General features: G+C 38.4%; 2 protein-coding genes across 7 annotated transcripts; one reads left to right on the top strand and one right to left on the bottom strand.

The window, feature by feature from the left end:
• Positions 1–1,527: 1,527 nt before the first annotated feature.
• Positions 1,528–9,654, bottom strand: LOC131335474 (centromere protein C). 5 transcript variants are annotated; one of them, XM_058370842.1, is made up of 14 exons: positions 9,453–9,653; positions 9,235–9,422; positions 8,248–8,456; positions 8,065–8,153; positions 7,882–7,981; positions 7,623–7,780; positions 6,636–7,474; positions 6,415–6,540; positions 6,235–6,328; positions 4,981–5,063; positions 3,785–3,878; positions 3,578–3,700; positions 2,786–2,922; positions 1,528–1,766 (listed from the first exon to the last, which is right to left on the bottom strand). In XM_058370842.1, exons 2-13 carry the CDS (start codon positions 9,391–9,393, stop codon positions 2,795–2,797), a joined length of 2,202 nt encoding a protein of 733 aa, XP_058226825.1. In that variant the 5' UTR covers positions 9,394–9,422; positions 9,453–9,653; the 3' UTR covers positions 1,528–1,766; positions 2,786–2,794. The 5 variants fall into 5 exon arrangements, with proteins under 5 accessions (XP_058226825.1, XP_058226828.1, XP_058226824.1 ...); XM_058370845.1 differs by having other exon boundaries at positions 4,981–5,042; positions 9,235–9,654; XM_058370841.1 differs by having other exon boundaries at positions 9,235–9,653.
• A 1,409-nt stretch (positions 9,655–11,063) lies between these two features.
• LOC131335472 (DNA-repair protein XRCC1) lies at positions 11,064–20,005 on the top strand. 2 transcript variants are annotated; one of them, XM_058370840.1, is made up of 8 exons: positions 11,064–11,244; positions 12,247–12,514; positions 12,619–12,807; positions 13,668–13,779; positions 14,505–14,575; positions 14,813–14,932; positions 18,648–18,734; positions 19,443–20,005. In XM_058370840.1, the coding sequence occupies exons 2-8, from the start codon at positions 12,272–12,274 to the stop codon at positions 19,788–19,790; spliced, it is 1,170 nt and encodes a 389-aa protein (XP_058226823.1). In that variant the 5' UTR covers positions 11,064–11,244; positions 12,247–12,271; the 3' UTR covers positions 19,791–20,005. The 2 variants fall into 2 exon arrangements, with proteins under 2 accessions (XP_058226823.1, XP_058226822.1); XM_058370839.1 differs by having other exon boundaries at positions 14,499–14,575.
• Positions 20,006–20,468: the final 463 nt, after the last annotated feature.

Genomic DNA, 20,468 nt, shown 5'->3' with positions numbered 1-20,468 from the left:
ATGGAAATTTAGCTCGAGTTGTAAAAATCGTGCATGGAAAATTTCAGGGGAAATTTATAAAAATGGTCTCTCTAATTTGCACGAGTTCTCATTTTCGTCCCTCTACTATTAATTGTATCAATTTTAACCCTATAGTTTTCATTCCATCTCAATTTCGTCCTTCTCCCTAACGCCATCCATGAAACAAATGGAATTGAAGGGCAAAATTGTCATTTTCTCTCACAGATGGACCAAATTGAAATTTTATGCAAACCAGAGGGATTATTTTTAAAATTTTACATTTTACTTTCGTTTTTTGCAAATAAAAGAAAAAAGACCATAAATAATATATTTGACAACTGAATTATTTTTTATTGGGTAATCAAACTATATTGAAAAATTTATATTTCATTACACATTACAAAAATATTAGAAAATGTACAAATAAACCCCTTAGCTAATGTCTTTGTATCATGTTCTTATAATCTTCTTATTTTTTTCACCCAATAAAAAAAATGTTTAAAATCCGTGTTTATTTGTTATATGAGTGATCTTATGAGTAAGTTCCAAAATAAATACACTTATACCCATATTTTAATGTATTTGATCTCTTAATATTTAATAGTGTTTCATTGCTTAATTAAACACAATTACAAGATTTCTAAATACTACTGAACAACTTTTTCTTTTTAATCATGTGACAAAATAAATAACGATAGTGAAAATTCAATTGAAAAAAAAATACAAAACCAAGACAATTAACATAAGGGTTGTTTTTCGAATTTTCTCATATTTTTTGTGATGTATATAATAAAAACTTTAAAAAATTTCAACATATTTTTTATTATTCAATATAAAATGAGATGAAAAATATATTATATATGATGTATTTTAAATTTATTTACAAAAACAAAAGTAAAAAACAAAATTATAGATATAGTCCATCTAGTTTGCATGAAATCTCAATTTAGTCCCTCTGTGAGGAGAAATGACAATTTTGTCCTCCAATTCCGTTTGTTTCATTAATGCCGTAAGCGAGAGGGACGAAATTGAGACAGAATGCAAATTATAGGACTAAAAGTAACACAATTGATACTAGAGGGACGAAAATGAAAATTCATGCAAACTAGAGGGACCATTTATAAAAGTTTCCCAAATTTCAAGGGCTGCAAACGGCAGGGTGCGCGGTGCTTTGAGACGTCACTGGTTCGCGTGAGACATCTGGGCCCATGTAGCCCCTTGGGCACGCTTGATGTGGAGATTGTGATCCCAAATCCATAAGTATACAAGGAAACATGTGACCCCATATGTTTCCCAGAATTAGCTAGTCAGCCTAGATGAGCTGCATTAAAGAGGGACTATTTGTCCACTTAATACCTCATGTAATGGATTGTTCATTCACAAACAAAATGATCATCCAAATGCACATTTCTAAACCACCGGATTTGAAAATTTTAATGTAATTATATATAACAAATAACAAATCAAACACTACAAAATAACACGAAAAATAAAGACAAGTGTAACTAAAAAAGCACGGCACAATGATTTACGTTGCTCCTCAAGAACGCCTCCATTCTCGACTCACGTCAGATCTCATTGTGTTCGCAGATGAGGATAAAGAGTTACAATGACGGCAGTTAAGCTAGTCACAATGCGCCTAGCTAGAATTTTACTACATACAACAGAATTTACTTCGACACTCTTATTGTTCCGAAAAACAAGATGGCACTAGGTAAACAAGGCCAGAAGCATTGCCCCCTGCAGCTCACAGCAGAATTCAACTCCTGAAGTCATTAAGACCAATGCAAATCAGGCAGAAGTTTCAAAGTAAGGCAGCTAAACAGTTCATAAATCCAACAGGAAATGATCAATTAAGATGAACAGAAGTTTGAACTAATCAAGTGTCTGGACTCCGGATTGAGCAACACAGCATTCATCCACCGTTGAACATATTTCTTATTTTCTCATGATTTGAACACTATCAAGCAATGCACCTGACAGGTTTATCTAGTGCAACTGGAAAGCCAACGTGCTGTTTACGAGGAATGAAAACGAAAACATGAAAGTGATGCACGAAAGTCTCTATTTTTCAACTTATTGTACGAAACACATTTTGAAGAGCATAATGACCGAATTTTGAACTTTTCCCTCACCAAAACTCCATTCTCTCAAGATTTACCTTTAAAAAACTTTGGGATCACTTTGGATCGCTTAATACACCGTTTTTCAATTGGAAGTACCATGTTCTGACACGTGCATACCAGACGTCTTTGCTTCTTAATAAAATACGAGGTTTATAAAATGCAAATGTACAAACCAGCACAATGAGACCATATTACCTTCAGTATCAAATAAAACCACATCAAATCCCTATTGCATCTGGACCACATGGGTACATGCAGTAACTTCCTACTACAGTATGAAAACAATGTTCAATCTTTTCAAACTATGTTATTTTTTCAAATTCCCCCTATGATATAGCTGGTATCTCCATTGGAGACAGTCCGTTTCAATTAGATTAGGTGGCCATTTATGAAAACTGTTGAAGTTGTGCATAATAAACATCTCATCTAAAACAACACAACTACCTTCAACAACATAAAAATAACCATCATCTCTAAACTCGTGCACCCTCTAAAAAATGGAACAGGTAATTCCACAACACGCACTAAGAGATGGCTGCAAAAGATGCATTTCTTGGTGCCAAGTAGAAGAAAGAAGTTTCAAAGAAAATAACAGATCCAGAGGAGATCCAATTTTCTAGGTAGACCCACAAGACATTGACAATGGTTAAGAAGAAGACCTGGAGATCTCAGTGCAGTGCTGCTAGGTCGACAAGTTCTTTGAATTCATCCGACACAAAGGACTTGACCTTGATTGAGGGTTTTCCACCAGTCTCCTTCGCTGGTGACACATACTTCACTCCAATTACTTTCAGGCCTACACCAAGAAACAAATTAAATCAAACTATCTATGCTCATTGTCCCATTGAGATAATTGAAATCACAAGACAACATGTAATTACGCGGTTTCTGCAACCTAAAGTGGAATAATTCAAGAGAGACGCATTTAAATGACAATTCAAATTATTTGAGTACACTGAAAATGTCCAATTAAACTGTGGTCAGGGACCAAATAAATACCACAGACATATAGCCATTTGGGGGGTCAGAGTCTCAAAGATTATATGCAAATAACATGTGGTCAAGACTGTCAGCTTTAGGTTTTTAGGTTTCACTTAAACTTAGTTGCAGGACTCCTCAAAAGTCAAAACCAACACCATCTCTATTACCGAATAACAGCATTATACATCTTCCTAAAGCTTATGGGACATGCAGATCTTTGGTACCAAACCATTAGGTTTTTCATAATGTATTCCTAGGTGTATTTGTTTCTTTACCAATTGCTACGACGTCTTGTCAACAGGAATTGGCCTCAGCAATGTACCATCCTCCAACATTAGCAGCGAAAATAGAGAAAAATAAAATACCACACACATATGAGAGCGCACACATGAAATCGAAAAGAATCGCATGCCCCATCAACTGAAAATACTGCATAATCACAAGCACAGTGTAGTTGTATAATAATGTACCTAAAGAAGAACTACTCTCATGCATGCGTCCATATAAAAATCTTTCACCCTTCCAATATTCCAAAGGCCTCATCTTGATTCTCTTACTCCGCCTTACCCCAGCTTCCCAAGACGTACCACACCCTACAGAGATTAAAGAATGATATTCAAACTGAATAACTAGATATCCAAATCATGCATGTTTGAGTTAATTGCACAAGTAAAAACCTGCAAGGCTTTTCCTATGAGAAACTGCTTTCCTTTTGCTGCGTGGCGGTCTTTTGGCAGGACTTTGCTCATTCAATGGTACCCTAGAAGATTCCTGATCATTCAGACAAACAAGCAACATCATTGTTTATGCATTTACCAGCAGCAACACTTGGTCCAAAAAATCAACACGCTAAAAACATGCAGTAGCGGAATTCGAGGAAAGCACATTTCAATCCACAGGTTCCACTTGCATCAATTCCAATTCCATAGAGGAAAATAGAATATAAAAACAACACACTCAATGCTATTAAACAAACAACAGCATGATTGAATCCTGTCCTGCTCATGAAACAACCACCATATCCTAGCTAGTAACTCATATGTGGAAAGCATGCATGCTAAGGTCTTCGGTGAAAGTATTCAACATGGAGAATAAAAAGCATTTACTTAGGATCTTCATCACATGGGAAATAAGACTTTCAGAATAATAAGAACAAGGGCACAAAGATAAGAGGCCAAAATGTAAAGAAGAGAAGGAATATGCATGAATACTTGTACTGTCAAAGGAGAAAAGCTTGCTACCCCTTTGTAGCCATATTTCAAGCCCACATATGGATTTTGATACCTTTTTAGACCGCCACCTATCCCAAAAGCTTAAACTATTGGGAAATGAGTCCAAAAATGTAACTATTCAACATTTACTCAATTACATCTACCTTCCAATGGTGTTACAATAAATACTACGGAGTAGATTTGTGCAATCTTTCTGTTCTTTTCTAGAGAAATAGCAAAACACTATCAATGACAACCCTAAAAGTTTTTCTTGGTCATAACCAGTCTGCTGAATTTGACTTACATTAAGCCACTTACACATACAAATAAGCTAAGAAAGGTAAATACCAATCAATGTTCCGCTATAGTTTCTAAACCATGTCCTTGCTGAATTGGTAATGTGTAAACCAATAGATTACGAAAACCATCAGCAAAAACCCTTGCATCTTAGTGTCGATCTGCCATACACCATAGCATGTGTACGTATTAGTTCTTAATGAACCCAGTAAATGTCAGGTCAGCTTACCAACTCTTTTGTCATGTAACTTCATTTCAACTAATTCCAGACACCCCAATTGGATCTTTGGTACAAATACTCTAGTATAAACCACTGGAGAACAAAACTAAACAGAAGAAAGAAAATGACCAGGAAAGGTGGAGACCTTAACATGTTCTGGAAGCGCATCAGAGGTGTCAAAGGATACATCCACCGCATGGGGCTCAACTGCAGAAGGAAGAGACTGATCTGTCAAAAGAAACAAGAAAGTCACACTTGTCACAGAGTCAAAAACATCTTAATCCTATGGGATAGAAAGAGCACCCAGTTTGTGATGTAACATGAAAACCACAAATGGATCGCAGATAACGTCAATTGATGTGTCCCAGGAATGATTAAAACAACACACAATTTTACTGATGGTGATTAAAATTCCTTGGACAGCCGACAAGCAACCTGATAATGGTATGGTTCAAATCTTAAATTTTTCCAAAAAGAATGAATGAAAAATAAGAACATGACAACAAGATGCTTATAAATGCACAGTTATTGTCTTATCATCCAAGAGTACAAGATCCAACGATAACGACAAGAAACAAGAACATGACACTGCAGTCTGCTCCCCTAATCAGATAGAGGGGAACAAAGGAAAGAACTCTCCATTAAACTGCATTACAATATCCAAACTTTAAATTAATGACGAGAGATCCAAGCTCTTAAACCTCAATTTATTCTCCAATGGAAAGCGTTGGATACCTAGATATACATTATTGGGCACATTTCCCAATAGTTCAAGCATTTGAAAGAGTTGGTGACTTAAGATGTTTTAAGAGGTCTTTGGTTCGAGTCTCGTGATTGTGATTGTTCCCCTGCAATGTTTGGTACGGCTTATTTGTGATTGTGCAGTGTTAGTTCAGCTTATTCACCTCCGGCGAGACCGGGTCACGCATGCCGGGGAGTGCTGGATGGCTACAAATTTATTGTTTGGACCAGTTGCTAAGAGAAGCTTTTGTAGTAATGGGTGACACTATACATAGTGTATCTTGTAATCTCACGATTCTCATAGAGTGTTACCTTCCTTTTTACAGCTTCATTTACAGAAAGCATGGCAATATTAACTTCATGTTGCTCTAAACTGATTCTACTTGATATAAATTCATGTTACAGCTTCACCGCAACAGAAATTTCCAACGTTATGAATCTAAGTACAAAAAAGAGGGTTATGGCTGACGCTGTAAACATATTATTCTCAAAGTGCCATGTTGTACTTGCAATGCAAACAAGCCAAGATATGCACAGAGATGCTTGAATGTGCTCACTCATCCCACAGCACCTTACAACTTGCAGCTTTGGGCAATACATAAAAATTAATCGAGTGAATATGAGTCGTAATGCCCAAGCAGAAAACTATAATCATTACCCTGATGAGTCTGATTACTGTCCAAAGTCTCCATAGCGGGCTGCCCAATGTTGCTATCTGGTTGTGCATCTTGTGCCATATCTTCAACCTGAAACTGGTCACAGAACATCATGCTTTAGCATCCATTATCAAGATCACAATCCTCTAGAACGACTGTAATCCCCGTGCATAGGACCTTACATTGGTCTGAATAACAGTCTTCTCCATTTCATGTCGTCCATCTGTCTGAAATTCAGCGTCAGGCCTAGATGAGCCTCCACAGTTGAAATCTGCAGATGACCCTACCTCCTGGAGCATATCTCCAACCTGCATCTTGTCACAAACCATTATAATCAAACAGATTATCATATTGTCCCAGTATTCCAACATCATTCGAAGTCAACATTTAACGAAATCCTTACGTTCTCCTCCATTTCGCTGTGTTTGTTTGCCAGAATATCTGCTTCAGTATTAAGCGCAATTTCCTCCTCCATTTCATTTGGCCCATTTGTTCGGACATCTGTATCAGTGTTAATCCCATTGTCATTGTATTCCACAGCCCTCCCATCAACATTCCTGCTCCCCTTGGTATATTTTTCACCCTCAGATCCAATTGACAAAACATCAATAACCGGAAGTCTGACTGAGTTGTCATTCGTTGATTTTTCACATGGAGTGATTGACTCTCCTGTTATCATCTCTTGTGAACCCACATCATCAACTCTAGTTTCACCTATTTCAGCTATCGGTGACTTCAACTCACCAGAAACGTCAAACTCCTTCCTTTGAGCGTGGTGGTCTGATTGTTCAACAAGTTCAACAGAAGCAGAATCTCTGGCTGGTGACAGATCAAGGGCTGAGAATGGATCGCTCCGCAGATCTGACAGCAACGTGCGCTTTTTAAGTAACAAGATTGAAGCAAAAGGACTTTTTCGAGGGGTAGGTGAAGTCAGCGAAAGAACAGGGCTTTCTACAGCCTGTTTGTGTTTAACAGGTGTTTTACCACTTATGCCTTTCTCCAAATTCTGTATATCTGATAGTGCTTTACGAGGCTTTCGCGAAGTTTTTCCGAAGTCCATAAAATCATCCATTCCAACATCATGAAAGTCAGGAAGGCATACTTTGTCGAGATCAAGAGGTTTGATCTCTAAGCGCTCCTGCAAGAAAGATAGTATCCCACCCTTATCTAAATTCGCACATCTATCCGATAGTAACTCATCGAGAAGTTCATCACCTCTGTTCTCGGTATTATAAACTGACCCTGTGTATTGTGTACTAAACTTTGTCATCATGTGAAAAAAAGGAAGGGAAAAAAAACGAAGACTGTAGAATAGAATTTTGCTGGTAATAATGGGTAAAACATATATGAGAATGGTACGGATGAGCCTTTCTCAGAAGTATAAAATTACCAATTAAATCCTTTTCCTGCAATTTGACATTAGGATCGGCTGTTTCTTGTTCTGAAGTATAATGAAGTGGACTGAGAATTTCCTGTCCTGATGTCACTTGGGAGGATTTATCGTCAATTTCTGGAAGCGTCAATGAAATGCGATGCTTGTAAGTTTTCCTGTAATTGACGAAATTAAGGAATAAAAGATCATTAAACCCCAAAACAAAACAAAAAAACAGGGATTATAAGAGAACTGGTGATAGAAACACAAAAGATACCCCAGAATTCCAGGTCGACGGCGTCGTTCGGGTTTGGATGTATTGCAGTCAAAATCAGCCAAACTTCCACCCCTCATTAGATGTAATTCTAATCTGGCATCTAGAAATCAAGTACAAGGCAGAATAAAAATATAGTCAAATGTTCGCCAAATAGATGCAGAAAGTAAGAGTAAAAGTGCTTACTATCATATTTTTCATGGGCCAAGAAAAACTCGTCCGGGTCTTGAATATGATCAATGTCCAAAGTCGGTTCCAAGTTCACAGAAGGCTGACTGTCAATGGTACATTATGTAGTCAGCAAGATACATATGTCTCTCAAGGACTTTAATTTCATGAGAAAATTAAGCATCACCACAGTAATGATACCTTGAATCTAGCTTCAGAGAAAACCTAGCCCGTCTTCGGCCTAACCCCGGTCTCCGTTCTCGGGCATTTTCATTAACCTTTGCCGCCACGACATCTTCATTTATTTTCTCAGATGCTAAAAAACTAGCAAATTCGGAATTCAGGAGTTCTGAATTGCCATCAACAATGGCCTTTGCCTGCTCTAAATGCTTGCTGGGACTTCTCAACGCCTGAAAGGATACGCAGAAACCATAAAGCCCTTTGGATTGTGGGAGCAGAGTTAAAAGAACTAATTGTGGCTTCTGTCTAAATTGCCCCAAAAATGGGAGACAAAAACAGACCAATAAGAACCCGTGTCTTTTCCTTCATTTCTCATCCTTCTCACCATTTCTTGCCTCTTTTAGTATCCAAACAAATGATAGAACTCCCCTTTCTTTCCTTTCCCAACTTTTCTCACAATCCAAAGGGGCGGCTCTAATAGTGGTTTTCAAATTGAAGGGGCGAGAGTAAAAAACTAATTTGCATAAACATATTGACAGTTCCCAAGTGAGACAACTAATTTTGTCAACAATTAGCACAAGCGCATCGCATTAGCAAGAAATTGGCATCTTTTCATCGACTTAGAGCATCTCCACAACACTTATCCTTTTTTATTGACTCATAACCAGATTATGAGTAAAAGCACCACTCCACTCTTCGACTCAAACTCGTACCAGATCGAGTTTTACTTGAATTTTTCAAGGCTCGCTTTGCTCTTCGCTGTGCCACTAACTATGACTTTACTCAAATTTGTGCTTAGTTCCGAGTTCACCCATCGGAGTGCTTTGTATCAAATGAAGCTTTTACTCATTTTTTTACTACTTGAGTAATAATTTGAGTACAGATGCTCTTACAATTTTGGATTAACAAGAGGTAAAGTTTCACATAAAACAAGTCATCACAAATATTCGAGAACAAATAGAGCTATAATTAATTGCTATTTGCGTACTGAATCAGTGAACTACTCACCATCGATTTCATGAAGCCGTTGATAGATTCGAGGTCGTCGGAGCGGTTTGAACTTGGGGCTTTTGAAGCCCCAATTGTTCGGGGGAACAGCGAGAGAACGGATAGTCCGTCGAGCGGGTCCGCTGGATCGGAGCCCCGAGGCTCGTCGCTGTCTTTCATGGCGTTTTTGTGTGGAAACCCTAGAGAGATAGAGAGAGAGAGAGAGAGAGAGAGAGAGAGAGAGAGTGGTATTTCGAAATGGAGAGACTGAGCGGGAGTGGGTGTCGAAGTGGTAAGGTAGTTTGTTTTATTTACAGATATGTCCTTGCGTTGACGGCGTCCTTCACCGGCCGTTACCGCAGTGGGATTGTTAAAAGAATCGGAGATGAATACCGGTGAGCTGCTATTGAACGTTTGAATTTTGAAATGTGAAGGAAGTTAATTTTAACGATTAGCTCTGATAGCCAGGACACTTCCATATGGCTAGACTAGAAGTTCAAGAATTTGAGTCTCTTCACTTGCGTACAGTGTTTTTCCTTTTGAGAGCTTTTCTTTCTTTGAATTTATCCGTTTATTTTTTGTATTGGTTGAATTGTTGAGCTTGATTGTCTCGTAAACTCTCATAATTGATGTAGAGTAATCAAATAAAGTTGATCATGGTATCAGTATTCAAGTTTAAGGGGGAGTGATGTAATACATGTAAATACTCTTACTCCAACTTAATTGGTAATTAATCTTGGTGTCCGTGTCCGTAAGCTGACTCAAGCATTCTCTAAAAAATAAACTCTATTTTAAACCAATGCGTTGTCTTTATCCTTTGCAATGTTCTTGTTAGATTGTCATCTAACAAGAATTTGCTTGAGTAGTCACAACTCCAACCAAAATCATGGTGTGATCTCTTATCTTAGGCTAAAAAAACCCACTCTTTAGACCAGGGACTAGGACTCCATAGAAGATTAGGGAAGGCAAGGTTTTGAATCTCATACAGTACCACCGATACATCTTAGATTTGTCTAAAACTGATATCCAACTCCTCTATTTTCGTTCTGACTGAAATGCCGGTTGGTACCAGGCTCGAGTATCAGACAATACCAGTCATACTGTTTTTTCATTTTATTATTTTTAGTAGGTAATTCTACAACAAGACTTTTGTACTAAAAAAACATGGTTTTCTTTATTTCTTAATATTCGAGCTTCATAATCATCTAATATTTTTCTGGGTACATACTTTTCATATTGGTTGACTTTCATGAGGCTTTTTAAGTATACATATAAGTATATATATTCATAGCACAAATTTCGAAACATACCCAAATAATTTTTTTGGTGATGTGTACACGATACTATGCATTCTTGTAAATTTATAATCTGATAATTTATTTCGGTATTTCTTATTTTTCGTAACTTTTCGTAATAATTTTTTGAATTAATCTTTCGTCTCAATAAGAGGAGTCTATAAAATACAAAATTATGACTGAAAGCAAATAAAAATACACTGAAAACGATAAAAGTATCAAAAACCTGTCTTATTTGTCGTCCAAAATAACGTCTTATTTGAATTTTTTCATTATCAGTTCGTATTTTTATATTTTTTCCGATTCGCGACAAGACGATTAATCTAAAAAATTATATGACAAAAATAAATAAAAAGTTACGAAAAAAAAAACTACCGAAATAAATTGGGAAATGATATTGGCACTCCAAAAATTGATGCAGACACTCCAAAAACAAAAGAAAATGGCTTTGGAATTACACTGATTTTGGAGTGCCTGCATCAATTTTTGGAGTGCCAATATCATTTCCCAATAAATTTTCAGATTATAAGTTTACAATAACGCATCCTAAAAAAAGTCACCGCTGCCGGTACGGTATTCGGAACGGAAGTTAACATTGAGGAGGTGAGAGAGTACAGAAGGTATCATCATATGCAAAAAAGTTGAAAACTGGGACCGTCTATTAATCAAAATACAGGCGGCAACCTCCGGCGGTTCTGTACAGAACGCGACAGCTAAAGACCTCGACGGAGGCGATGTGAGTTATCTGAATTACCTGCGTGTATATATCAACAAATCGTTTACATGTAAAACCCTATGTATTGGTCTTGCGTAGTGTTGAGCTTTCTTGTGCACGTGGATTCCAGCTCCGATCAAAATTTACTCTATATCATGTCTTTGGACTTCTGGGTTGCGCATATTTGTCGAGAATTTTTACGGGTTTTTCTTTTTAGCCACAGAATGCTTGTCATTGTTCATCTGTGTTCAAAAAGACCTAGGTGTCTGGATATAAACTGTCAATTTGACTCTCTTAGTTATTTGCATGTCTTGATGGGTATGTCTAGAGGGAGGGGGAAACTTCGACCCGTTTGATTGACCGGATTTGAGAGGATTAGACGTGTGATTAGACTACAATTGTCATCGATGTAAAGGAAATCCAGCATGGGATACACATTACCTTGTTGGATGCGGTGTTCCTAATTCCCTCAGTTCTGTGGGATTACAGTTCCTCTCGCTACCAGTACCAGCAATCAAACACAGCGATTGCGTTTAGGAGTTATGTTTAGAATTTGTATGAAATTGATAATCTATTTCGCCAGTGAGGTTTTCTTGTCCATTTTAGCTGTCTTAAAAAAAATGCTTGTTATCAACTGACTCTGCAACATGGAAAGTTTTGTTGTTTTGATCTTGGCATAACCTGCTATTTAGAACTAAGTTATTATGGTAACTTACTATTTGGAGCAGTTTGCTGTTCCATACAATAGGCTAGGTAAGAGCATTACAATTAAAAGGACTAAAGGAGGATGATCTAGGTACTGTCAATGTTATCTCATGTTGAACTAGTAATGGAGATGCTGTTGCTTATTGTATTATTGTTTCGTTCTGGTATGATCTGAACATTTACTGTTTCAGTTTTCTTCTGATAGCATCACAAAGGACAGTATTTTGAAGTACTATTTTTCCTCTTTTATGCAACTTAAAAGAGAGAGCTGCTGATCATTCAACTCATCTGTGTGATTTGTAATTGGGAGAATTGCAGCTATTAAGAAGCATCCAGTAGTGATATGACTGATCCAAGGGCGAGCCTTCATAATGGAGCTAATACAAAAGCGGGACGAAGTCTCCCTTCATGGATAAGTGCGAGAGAGAGTGAGACCAAATCTCATGGAAAGAAGGCAGCTGATGAGGAAAATGATGGCACCAAAACATCTAAACAAGCTAAAGAGTCATCTCCTTCCAAGAAACCTGAAAGCAGCAAAAAATCTTCTCCATCAAGTTCGGGCCCCACAAACTTCTCCAAACTTTTGGTATGGAAGTGATCTTAGTTTAGTATTGCCAATGTAGGATCATGTTTTCTCTTTTAATTTCGGTTTTGCTAGTAGAACTGAGAATATGATACTGATTTTTGCAGGAAGGTGTTGTATTTGTATTGTCAGGATTTGTTAATCCAGAACGCAGCACCTTGCGATCTCAGGCACTGGAGATGGGAGCAGAATATCAACAGGACTGGAACTCGAATTGCACCCTCTTGGTTTGTGCATTTGCAAACACCCCAAAGTTTCGACAGGTTGAGGCAGACTGCGGAACTATTGTTTCTAAGGTGACATCATATCCTCGATACATGAGTTAATGGTTCTAGCAATAGTGCTTCTTTTTTTCTCTGTTTACGTGAAATTATCTGGTCAAAAGCTATCAAATCTGATCCGAACGATCTTGGACTATGCGTGCAAGTTTGTTGGGGTGATATAACGTGTCTAGTTCGTCAGGTCGGTTGGTAGAATCTGCTGTGGCAGACATTCACGTCCATTGTAGTTTAAAATAGCTCTAAATGCAGAGAATTAATGGTACTTATACCATTCGAGGATCTTGGATTTAAGTTTTCTGTATCCTTGACAAGTGGTTTTTTCCATGACAAGGCCTAGGTGCTGGAATTCTCTCATATATTTCTCCTTTGATAGGGGAGTAAGAGGCTGGATTCTTTAACAAGAAGGGGACCTAGAGGATTGAGTTCTTTGTTGGGCTTTCAGTGTTGCTTGGAGTTACTCATATGCATTCTAGAAACCAAGTTGTTTCTTTCTACGCTTTGCATGGCTCTCCTTTGATGATTATCCTTGGATTTCTTACTTTTTCAGAGGAAATTATCCCGTCCTTCATTTTTTCCTCCTTTTTTCCCCTTTTCTTGCGGGTAGTATCCACATGCTGCACAACTTAATATTCTGTGATCTCATGTCACCATAAATCATTGTAAATCACAGTAACTTGTTCACCCTTCCAACTAGGCATGCAAATAAGTGATTGGTATTGGGATGTCAGTTTCTCCGGTTGATGAGTGGGGTCTTATGTTACCTAGAGAAACCATTTTTGTGGTCTATCATGCTTGATTTGTTGCATTGTGTTTGTTTGGTGAATTTTACTCCTTGCAAGTAACGAGCTGATGACCACAACTTTTTTGTGGCCTAGGAGTGGATATCAGAGTGTTACAACCAGAGAAAGCTTGTTGATATTGAAATTTACCTTATGCATGCTGGGAAACCATGGCGGAAGCAAAATATTTCCAACAAATCAAGCCAAGGTCTCTCTCTCTCTCTCTCTCTCTCTCTCTCTCTCTCTCTCTCTCTCTCTCCCCCTCTCTCTCTCTCTCTAATTTTGCTCTGCACAGAACCATTAACGCGATGTACAAATTCTGCTTTCACTTATGCTCTTTTTGATATGGAGCAACATCGAAAAGTCATTTGTTTTTATAAATGATAAAGATGAGGTTATTTATGAGGATTATTGCACTTATAGATCTGTATGGATGGATAAAAATGACTTCGTTTTTCTCAGTTATACAAGGGATTGAATTAGTTTTGAAAAGTGCTATCATGGCAGAGCTAGATAGGATTTGAAGCAGCAATTCCTTCTCAAATATTGTGATCATAAGGATCTTCCTTCCCTGATCTTCACTCAAAGATTGGGAAACGTTTGTTGCTATCAGGACTATGCAATTGGCTTCCTATCTGTAACTCGCCAAGTAGCTTATCGACCTACTAACTTGAATAATAGAGCCGAACAACCTGCCCAAAAGCTTAAGCCCAAGCTCCTACTAGCTTTCCACATGGTTGATTATATTCCACACGTGTCATCTCCCATCAATGGGGGATGGGATATCACACTGTCATGGTGTGTAACTGCCTATACAAGCGCCTATTTTTATCAAGATATTTCGTTTCTGTCATGTGGTGAAAGTCATCTATATTTGAAAACATGCTGGCTTACTAACATTTATAATTTTCTTAACTCAATGGCTAGTTGCAGACCTGGAATCTTCTTTGTCTAGGAAATCTCTGACGCAAATAGATAGAAGATCGCATGCTGCTTCTCCCAAGGTAGTTTTTATATTTAAAATTGTTTGCATAGTCACATACTTTTTTTTCGTGGCATCTAATGATGTGCAAGTTGCAACAATGTTGTCTATTATGATCACATGGAGCAACTTGGCACAACATTTGCCATAGTTGAAAGCTGAAAGTTAGATTTTCAATTTGTTCTGTTTTCGTATTAGTGTCAAAATCTTCCACGATTCAAACACATGGCCGCATATTTTCTTTTTACTTGTGTTGAAGGTAAAGCAGAGTGGATCTTCTAATCCTGCTAAGGAGTGTTTCTGTCCTTCTAAAGTGAAGAAGTGGGCTATTGATGATTTGAATAAAACTGTCTCATGGCTAGAGAGCCAAGAAGAAAAGGTATTTATGTTTTGGTTTAGTTACTATTGTGTGTTCTCTTTTATCATACCATCTGATCATCGTTGATGTGCTTTACCTTCAGTGTCAATGTACCACTTAAGTATGCTTTGTTTACTTTGAAGTTTGTGTCTTTGGCTTCTTTCCAGGTTTATATGGCTTGCTTGATTTACTCTCGCCTCTTGATATGACATTCATCAGTATATTGATTCCTTAGAACAACTGCCTTTTTTTTTTTTTTTCAGTTCTATTTTTGCGGAAATGGGACCCGTTAGTTTAGTATCAGGCATTAGCTTATGGTTTCAATGAGCGTTCAACTTCAAAATGTAGAACTGAAAAAAAATCAGATTTTACAAGTGAATTAGAATTGTGTACCTACAGACAATGTTATTGTTGTTTGAACTACACTAAACCAAACCAAACCGAGCCTTACGTCCCAATCACTTGGGTCGGCTACATGAATCCGTTTCCTCCATTGAGCTCTATCAAGGGCCACTTGTTCACACAAACTCATTATACTCATATATTTGCGCACAACATCTAATGTCAATTTAGGTCTATACCTAGAGCTATCCCATCTGCTCTCTTAACTACTGCATCTTCTGATCTACGGTAGACATGCCCAAACCACCTTAGCCTATTTTCCCTCAACTTCTCCTCTGTAGATGCTACACCTACCATCTCACAAACTGTTTCATTTCTAATCATGTCCTGTCTAGTCTTACCACACATCCACCTCAACATTCTTATTTCCGCTACACTCATCTTGCTCACATGTTGTTTCTTAATAGGCCAATATTCTGTCTCATAAAGCATCGCTGATCTTATGGTAGTTCCATAGAATTTTCCCTTTAATTTTGTGGGTACCCTCTTATCACATAGTACACCAGTAGCGCTTCTCCACTTGAGTCACCCCACTTAGATCCTATGGGTCACATCATTAGCAATCTCTCCATCTCTATTAATAATTGAGCCTAAATACCTAAAATGATCACTTTTTGGTATCTCCTGGTCTTGGATTATCACTCTTTCTTCATGCGCACTATTGGTACCACTAAACTTACACACCATATACTCAGTTTTACTCCTACTTATCCGAAAACCCTTTGACTCTAATGCTTCCCTCCAAATTTCTAGTTTCGTATTAACACCTCTAGCGGTTTCATCTACGAGGACAATGTCATCTGCAAACATCATACACCATGGAATATCCTCTTGAAATTGTCCAGTAATTCATCCATAACTAAGGCAAAGAGGTACGGGCTCAGGGCTGACCCTTGATGCAATCCTACGGTGATTGAAAATTTACTTGTTCCCCTACTGGTGATCTAATGGTAGTGACGGCACCTTCATACGTCTCTAATCACCTCGATATACCATTTGGTCACTTCTTTTCTCTCTAGAACCCACCATATGATGTCTCTAGGCACCCTATCATAAGCCTTTTCTAAGTCTCTGAAAATCATATGGAGATCCTTCTTCTTTGCTCTATGCTTTTCTACCAATCTCCTTAATAGGTGGATAGCTTCCATGGTTGATCTTCCAGGCATGAACCCAGACTGTTTCTCTGACACCGTAGTCACCATCCTCAAGCAATGCTCAATAACTCTTTTCCACTATTTCATCGTATGACTCATCAATTTAATACCTCTATAGTTGTTGTAGCTTTGAATATCCCATTTATTCTTATAGATAGGTACTAAGGTGCTCCTTCTCCATTCGTCGGGCATATTCCTAGTCATAATAATTTTGTTGAACAACTTTGTCAACCAAGTCACTCCCAAGTCACATAGACTTTTCCACACTTCAATAGGGATACCATTTGGGTCCTAGGGCCTTACTCGGTTCATCCTTTTCAAAGCTTTAACCACTTCAAACTTTTGTATTCTCCGATAAAACTCATATTCTATGTTCTCGCCAGGTACATACACTTCCTCCCCATCAAAGCCTCCTTCATGTTTCTCGTTTAACAACTTATCGAAATACGACTTTCATCTATCCCTGATCGCTTCATCTTTCACCAACACCACCGAATCAATACCTTTTATACACTTAACTTGAGAAACGTCTCTAGCTTTTCTTTCTCGTAGCTTAGCAAGTTTATAAATAATCTTTTCTCTATCTTTACTATCAAGTCTAGCGTAGAAATTCTCATAGGCTTTCAACTTAGTATCCTTAACGACTTTCTTAGCTTCCTTGCTAGCTTGCTTATAACTGAAAATTTTCCTCATTCCGGTCATTTTGCCACTTTTTAAAGCACTCCTTCTTTGCTTTTACCATGGTTTGAACCTCGTCATTCCACCACCATGTCTCCTTAGGAATTGGACCTTTTACCTTCGACTCTCCAAGAACTTCTTTCGATATTCTTCTAATACCATTCGCTATCGTATTCCACATATTGTCACTATTGCCTTCCACTCCCTACCGTACTTCTTGAGACATTCTTTCCTTGAATACCTCTAGTTTCTCTCCTCTTAGGTCCCACCATTTAGTCCGTGGGCATCTAGTTTTCTTTCTCCTTTTATTATTCCCCTTGAGACAAATATCTAACATCAAAAGTCTATGTTGTGCCACTAGACACTCTCTGGGACTAACCTTACATGTCAAGCGGTCTGTACCTCTAGCAAGAAAATAGTCGATTTGGCTTCTATTGGCTCCACTCTTAAAGGTAATTAAATGCTCCTCTCGCTTCCTATATAGAGTATTCCCAACTATAAGGCCAAAAGCTACCGCGAAATCTAAAATCTTCCTATCACCTTCGTTAAGGTCACCAAATCCACACACGTTCTCATACCCTTGTTTATGCACTCCCACATGACCATTGAAATCGCCTCCTACAAATAGCTTCTCCCCAAAAGGTATCCCTTGAAACACGTCATCCATTTGCTCCCAGAATTGCTCTTTAGCAAGATCATCCAAGTCTACTTGGGGTGCGTAAGCACTAATAATATTAACTATACTCTCTCCGATCACAAGCTTAACTGAAATAATCCGATCTCCTTTCCTCGTTACTGTAACTACCGAATCTTTCAGGCGTTTATTTACTACGATACCTACCCCATTTCTATGTTATCCTTACCCGTATAGTAAAGCTTATAACCTGTGTCCTCTATCTCCCTAGCTTTCTCCTCTACCCACTTAGTCTCCTGAAGTCAAGCTATACTAATCCTCCTCCTAAGCATGGTGTCAACTAGCTCCTTAGTCTTACCCGTTAACGTCCCTATGTTCCAAGTTGCTAAACGAATCTTATAGGCCTGGGCTAGCTTCTTTGCCCGCGCTCGTCCAAGCAAGCGCGAGAACCCTTGCTCACCTATCACCACACCTGGGCGCCGGTGCGGCCCCCTTGCTCATTTTTCGAAGCACCCGAAGGCAAGCATAACGTGTCGCTTAAAGGGAACGCCCTAGCATGCCTTGTAATCATATTTGGATTCATGTCATAAAGATCTGACATATTTTTTTTACGTGCTAGCTGTTAGCTACCTAACGCACAACCCTTCTCCTTTATCCGGGTTTGGGACCGGCTAGGAAATAAAGATAAGACTCTAAGCACGAACCAGGCGGAGTTTGTTTGAGCTACACTGATGAAATAAAATGGACACAAAACTAACTTTCAGATTGATTGGTTGAAATGCTCTTACCGAGTTACCTCTATATTTTGCCTCTGTAATTTAACAAGATAACTGCTTATTAATTCATTCTTTTGGTTCTTTCCTTACAGCCAGAGGCGAGTGAAATAAAGAGTATAGCTGCTGAAGGAATCCTAACCTGTTTACAAGACGCTATTGATTCGCTCAAGGAAAAGCAGGTATATCATTACCTATGATGCACGGACACGAACACGGATATAGGAATTCTAAAAAAATAGGGACACAGACACGGCAGGGGACACGCCACATGTATATTTATTTATTTATTTATAATTTTTTTCAATTTTTTCCCAAATTTAAAGGGCAAAATGTGGACAAAACGAAAATTCTATAGTTCCAATACCATTTAAACAAAACAAGACATCCATAAGCTCAATACAACGCTATTGAAAAATTACAGTTTAACCCCTGAAATTGTTTAAAAAATTTACAGTTTGACCTCCAAAATTTTAAAAAATTACAGTTTGACCCCAATTTTTTTTTTAAAAATACACTTTGACCCCTGCTGTGTTCCCATCGGTGTCCCCAGCCGTGCCCCCCTAAGAAATTTATATTAAATTATGGGACACACCATGTGGCTTGTCCCATACGTGTTCCCGAGGTGTCCCTGTGTCTAGACACTGCGAAACGTCGACCCTTAGAGGTGTCAGTTCTTCATAGATCATTACTTTCTGTTTCAACAGCATTCATGCTGATTTCGTTCCATAGACTTGCTGAAAGTTCTGTACTTGCATTAGCTATGTGAAAAACTTTCGAAGTATTGTCCTTTGAACTTGCTTGCTAAATGTGCTTGATTGTATTGAAGAGAACGAAATATTTTGCAATTTTTGTTACTCGCTTTCCATTTTTACTAAAATTCTGTGAAGGATGTCCAACAAATGACTGAGCAATGGAATTTCATCCCTCTCGTGGTTGAGGAGCTGGCAAAGTTTGAAAGCACTACAAATGGTTCAGCAGTGCTCTCGAAGGAAGAACTTTGCAGGGAAGCAATGAACTGTAAGAAGATTTACGAGGTTGAATTTCGCAAACTTGATGATGATTCATTAGCGGATAAGAAACGGCCTAGAACTGATGAGACTAAGAAGGGTTACAAAGGTAGAACCCGAGCTTTCACCGGTGACGAAGCAGCTTATGACAGTGATGAAACAATTGAGATGACCGAGGAGGATGTAGAACTTGCTTACAATGCTGTAGCTTCTAAGCTTAAACGCTGAATGAATTCGTAGAAGAGAGACTCCAGTCTCCCCTACTAAGCTTACATTGCTCATACTTTTACTTGTACAGCCGCGTCATCGTAACTGCTTTCTTTGTATTGTCATTTTAAGCTTTTGTGTGTGTATTTTCTGCACCTGCCCCAAAAGGTTGATACCTTTGAACAGAAAGGACGATGTTTTGATTATAATCGTCTTGGGAAAGTCACCGTGAACTACGTCTATGCTATCCTAGTTTTACCATTGCTCGCCATTGTCGTCCCTCCTCACTTTTCCCAACCCAAAATCCACTGCATCAACCTCTCTCCTACACCACGCCACCGTTGCAAATTGCGTTATTGCAACACATGATGACAGCTTAACCTTCTAACCTTATTCCGTCACTCCCAACCTTTCGGCTCTCCCCACTCTCCAGTCTCCATTGCCACCCTTTCCCGCCCAAACCCCGCCCTCCACACCCATCATACATGCTGTTCGTCACCCTAACCCTTCCCACCCCACAAGTCCTAACATGATACACTTTGATCCTTCACCATTTTAACATTACAACCTCTTCATCACCAAGTTTCGTATCATTTCCATACCACTGCATTCACATCTACAGTGTCTCGACCACGCCAAAACACCATCCCCATTATGCCATCATAGCTTTCCTTTTTACCAGCCACCAACATCACCACA

This window comes from Rhododendron vialii, chromosome 8a, assembly GCF_030253575.1.
Source record: "Rhododendron vialii isolate Sample 1 chromosome 8a, ASM3025357v1".
In the NCBI taxonomy this organism is placed as follows: Eukaryota; Viridiplantae; Streptophyta; class Magnoliopsida; order Ericales; family Ericaceae; genus Rhododendron; species Rhododendron vialii.
This window is presented reverse-complemented; position numbering and strand designations above follow the sequence as displayed.

Excerpts from the sequence above, each read along its gene's own strand:
- LOC131335474 (XM_058370841.1), bottom strand. The coding sequence starts at position 9,393 with ATGAAAGACAGCGACGAGCCTCGGGGCTCCGATCCAGCGGACCCGCTC. Across the intron at positions 8,154-8,247 it reads TCTCTGAAGCTAGATTCAAG|TCAGCCTTCTGTGAACTTGG; the intron begins GTATCATTACTG and ends TACCATTGACAG. Across the intron at positions 6,541-6,635 it reads ACAGCGAAATGGAGGAGAAC|GTTGGAGATATGCTCCAGGA; the intron begins GTAAGGATTTCG and ends GACAAGATGCAG.
- LOC131335472 (XM_058370839.1), top strand. The coding sequence starts at position 12,272 with ATGACTGATCCAAGGGCGAGCCTTCATAATGGAGCTAATACAAAAGCG. Across the intron at positions 13,780-14,498 it reads TTCCAACAAATCAAGCCAAG|TTGCAGACCTGGAATCTTCT; the intron begins GTCTCTCTCTCT and ends CTCAATGGCTAG. Across the intron at positions 14,933-18,647 it reads TAGAGAGCCAAGAAGAAAAG|CCAGAGGCGAGTGAAATAAA; the intron begins GTATTTATGTTT and ends CTTTCCTTACAG.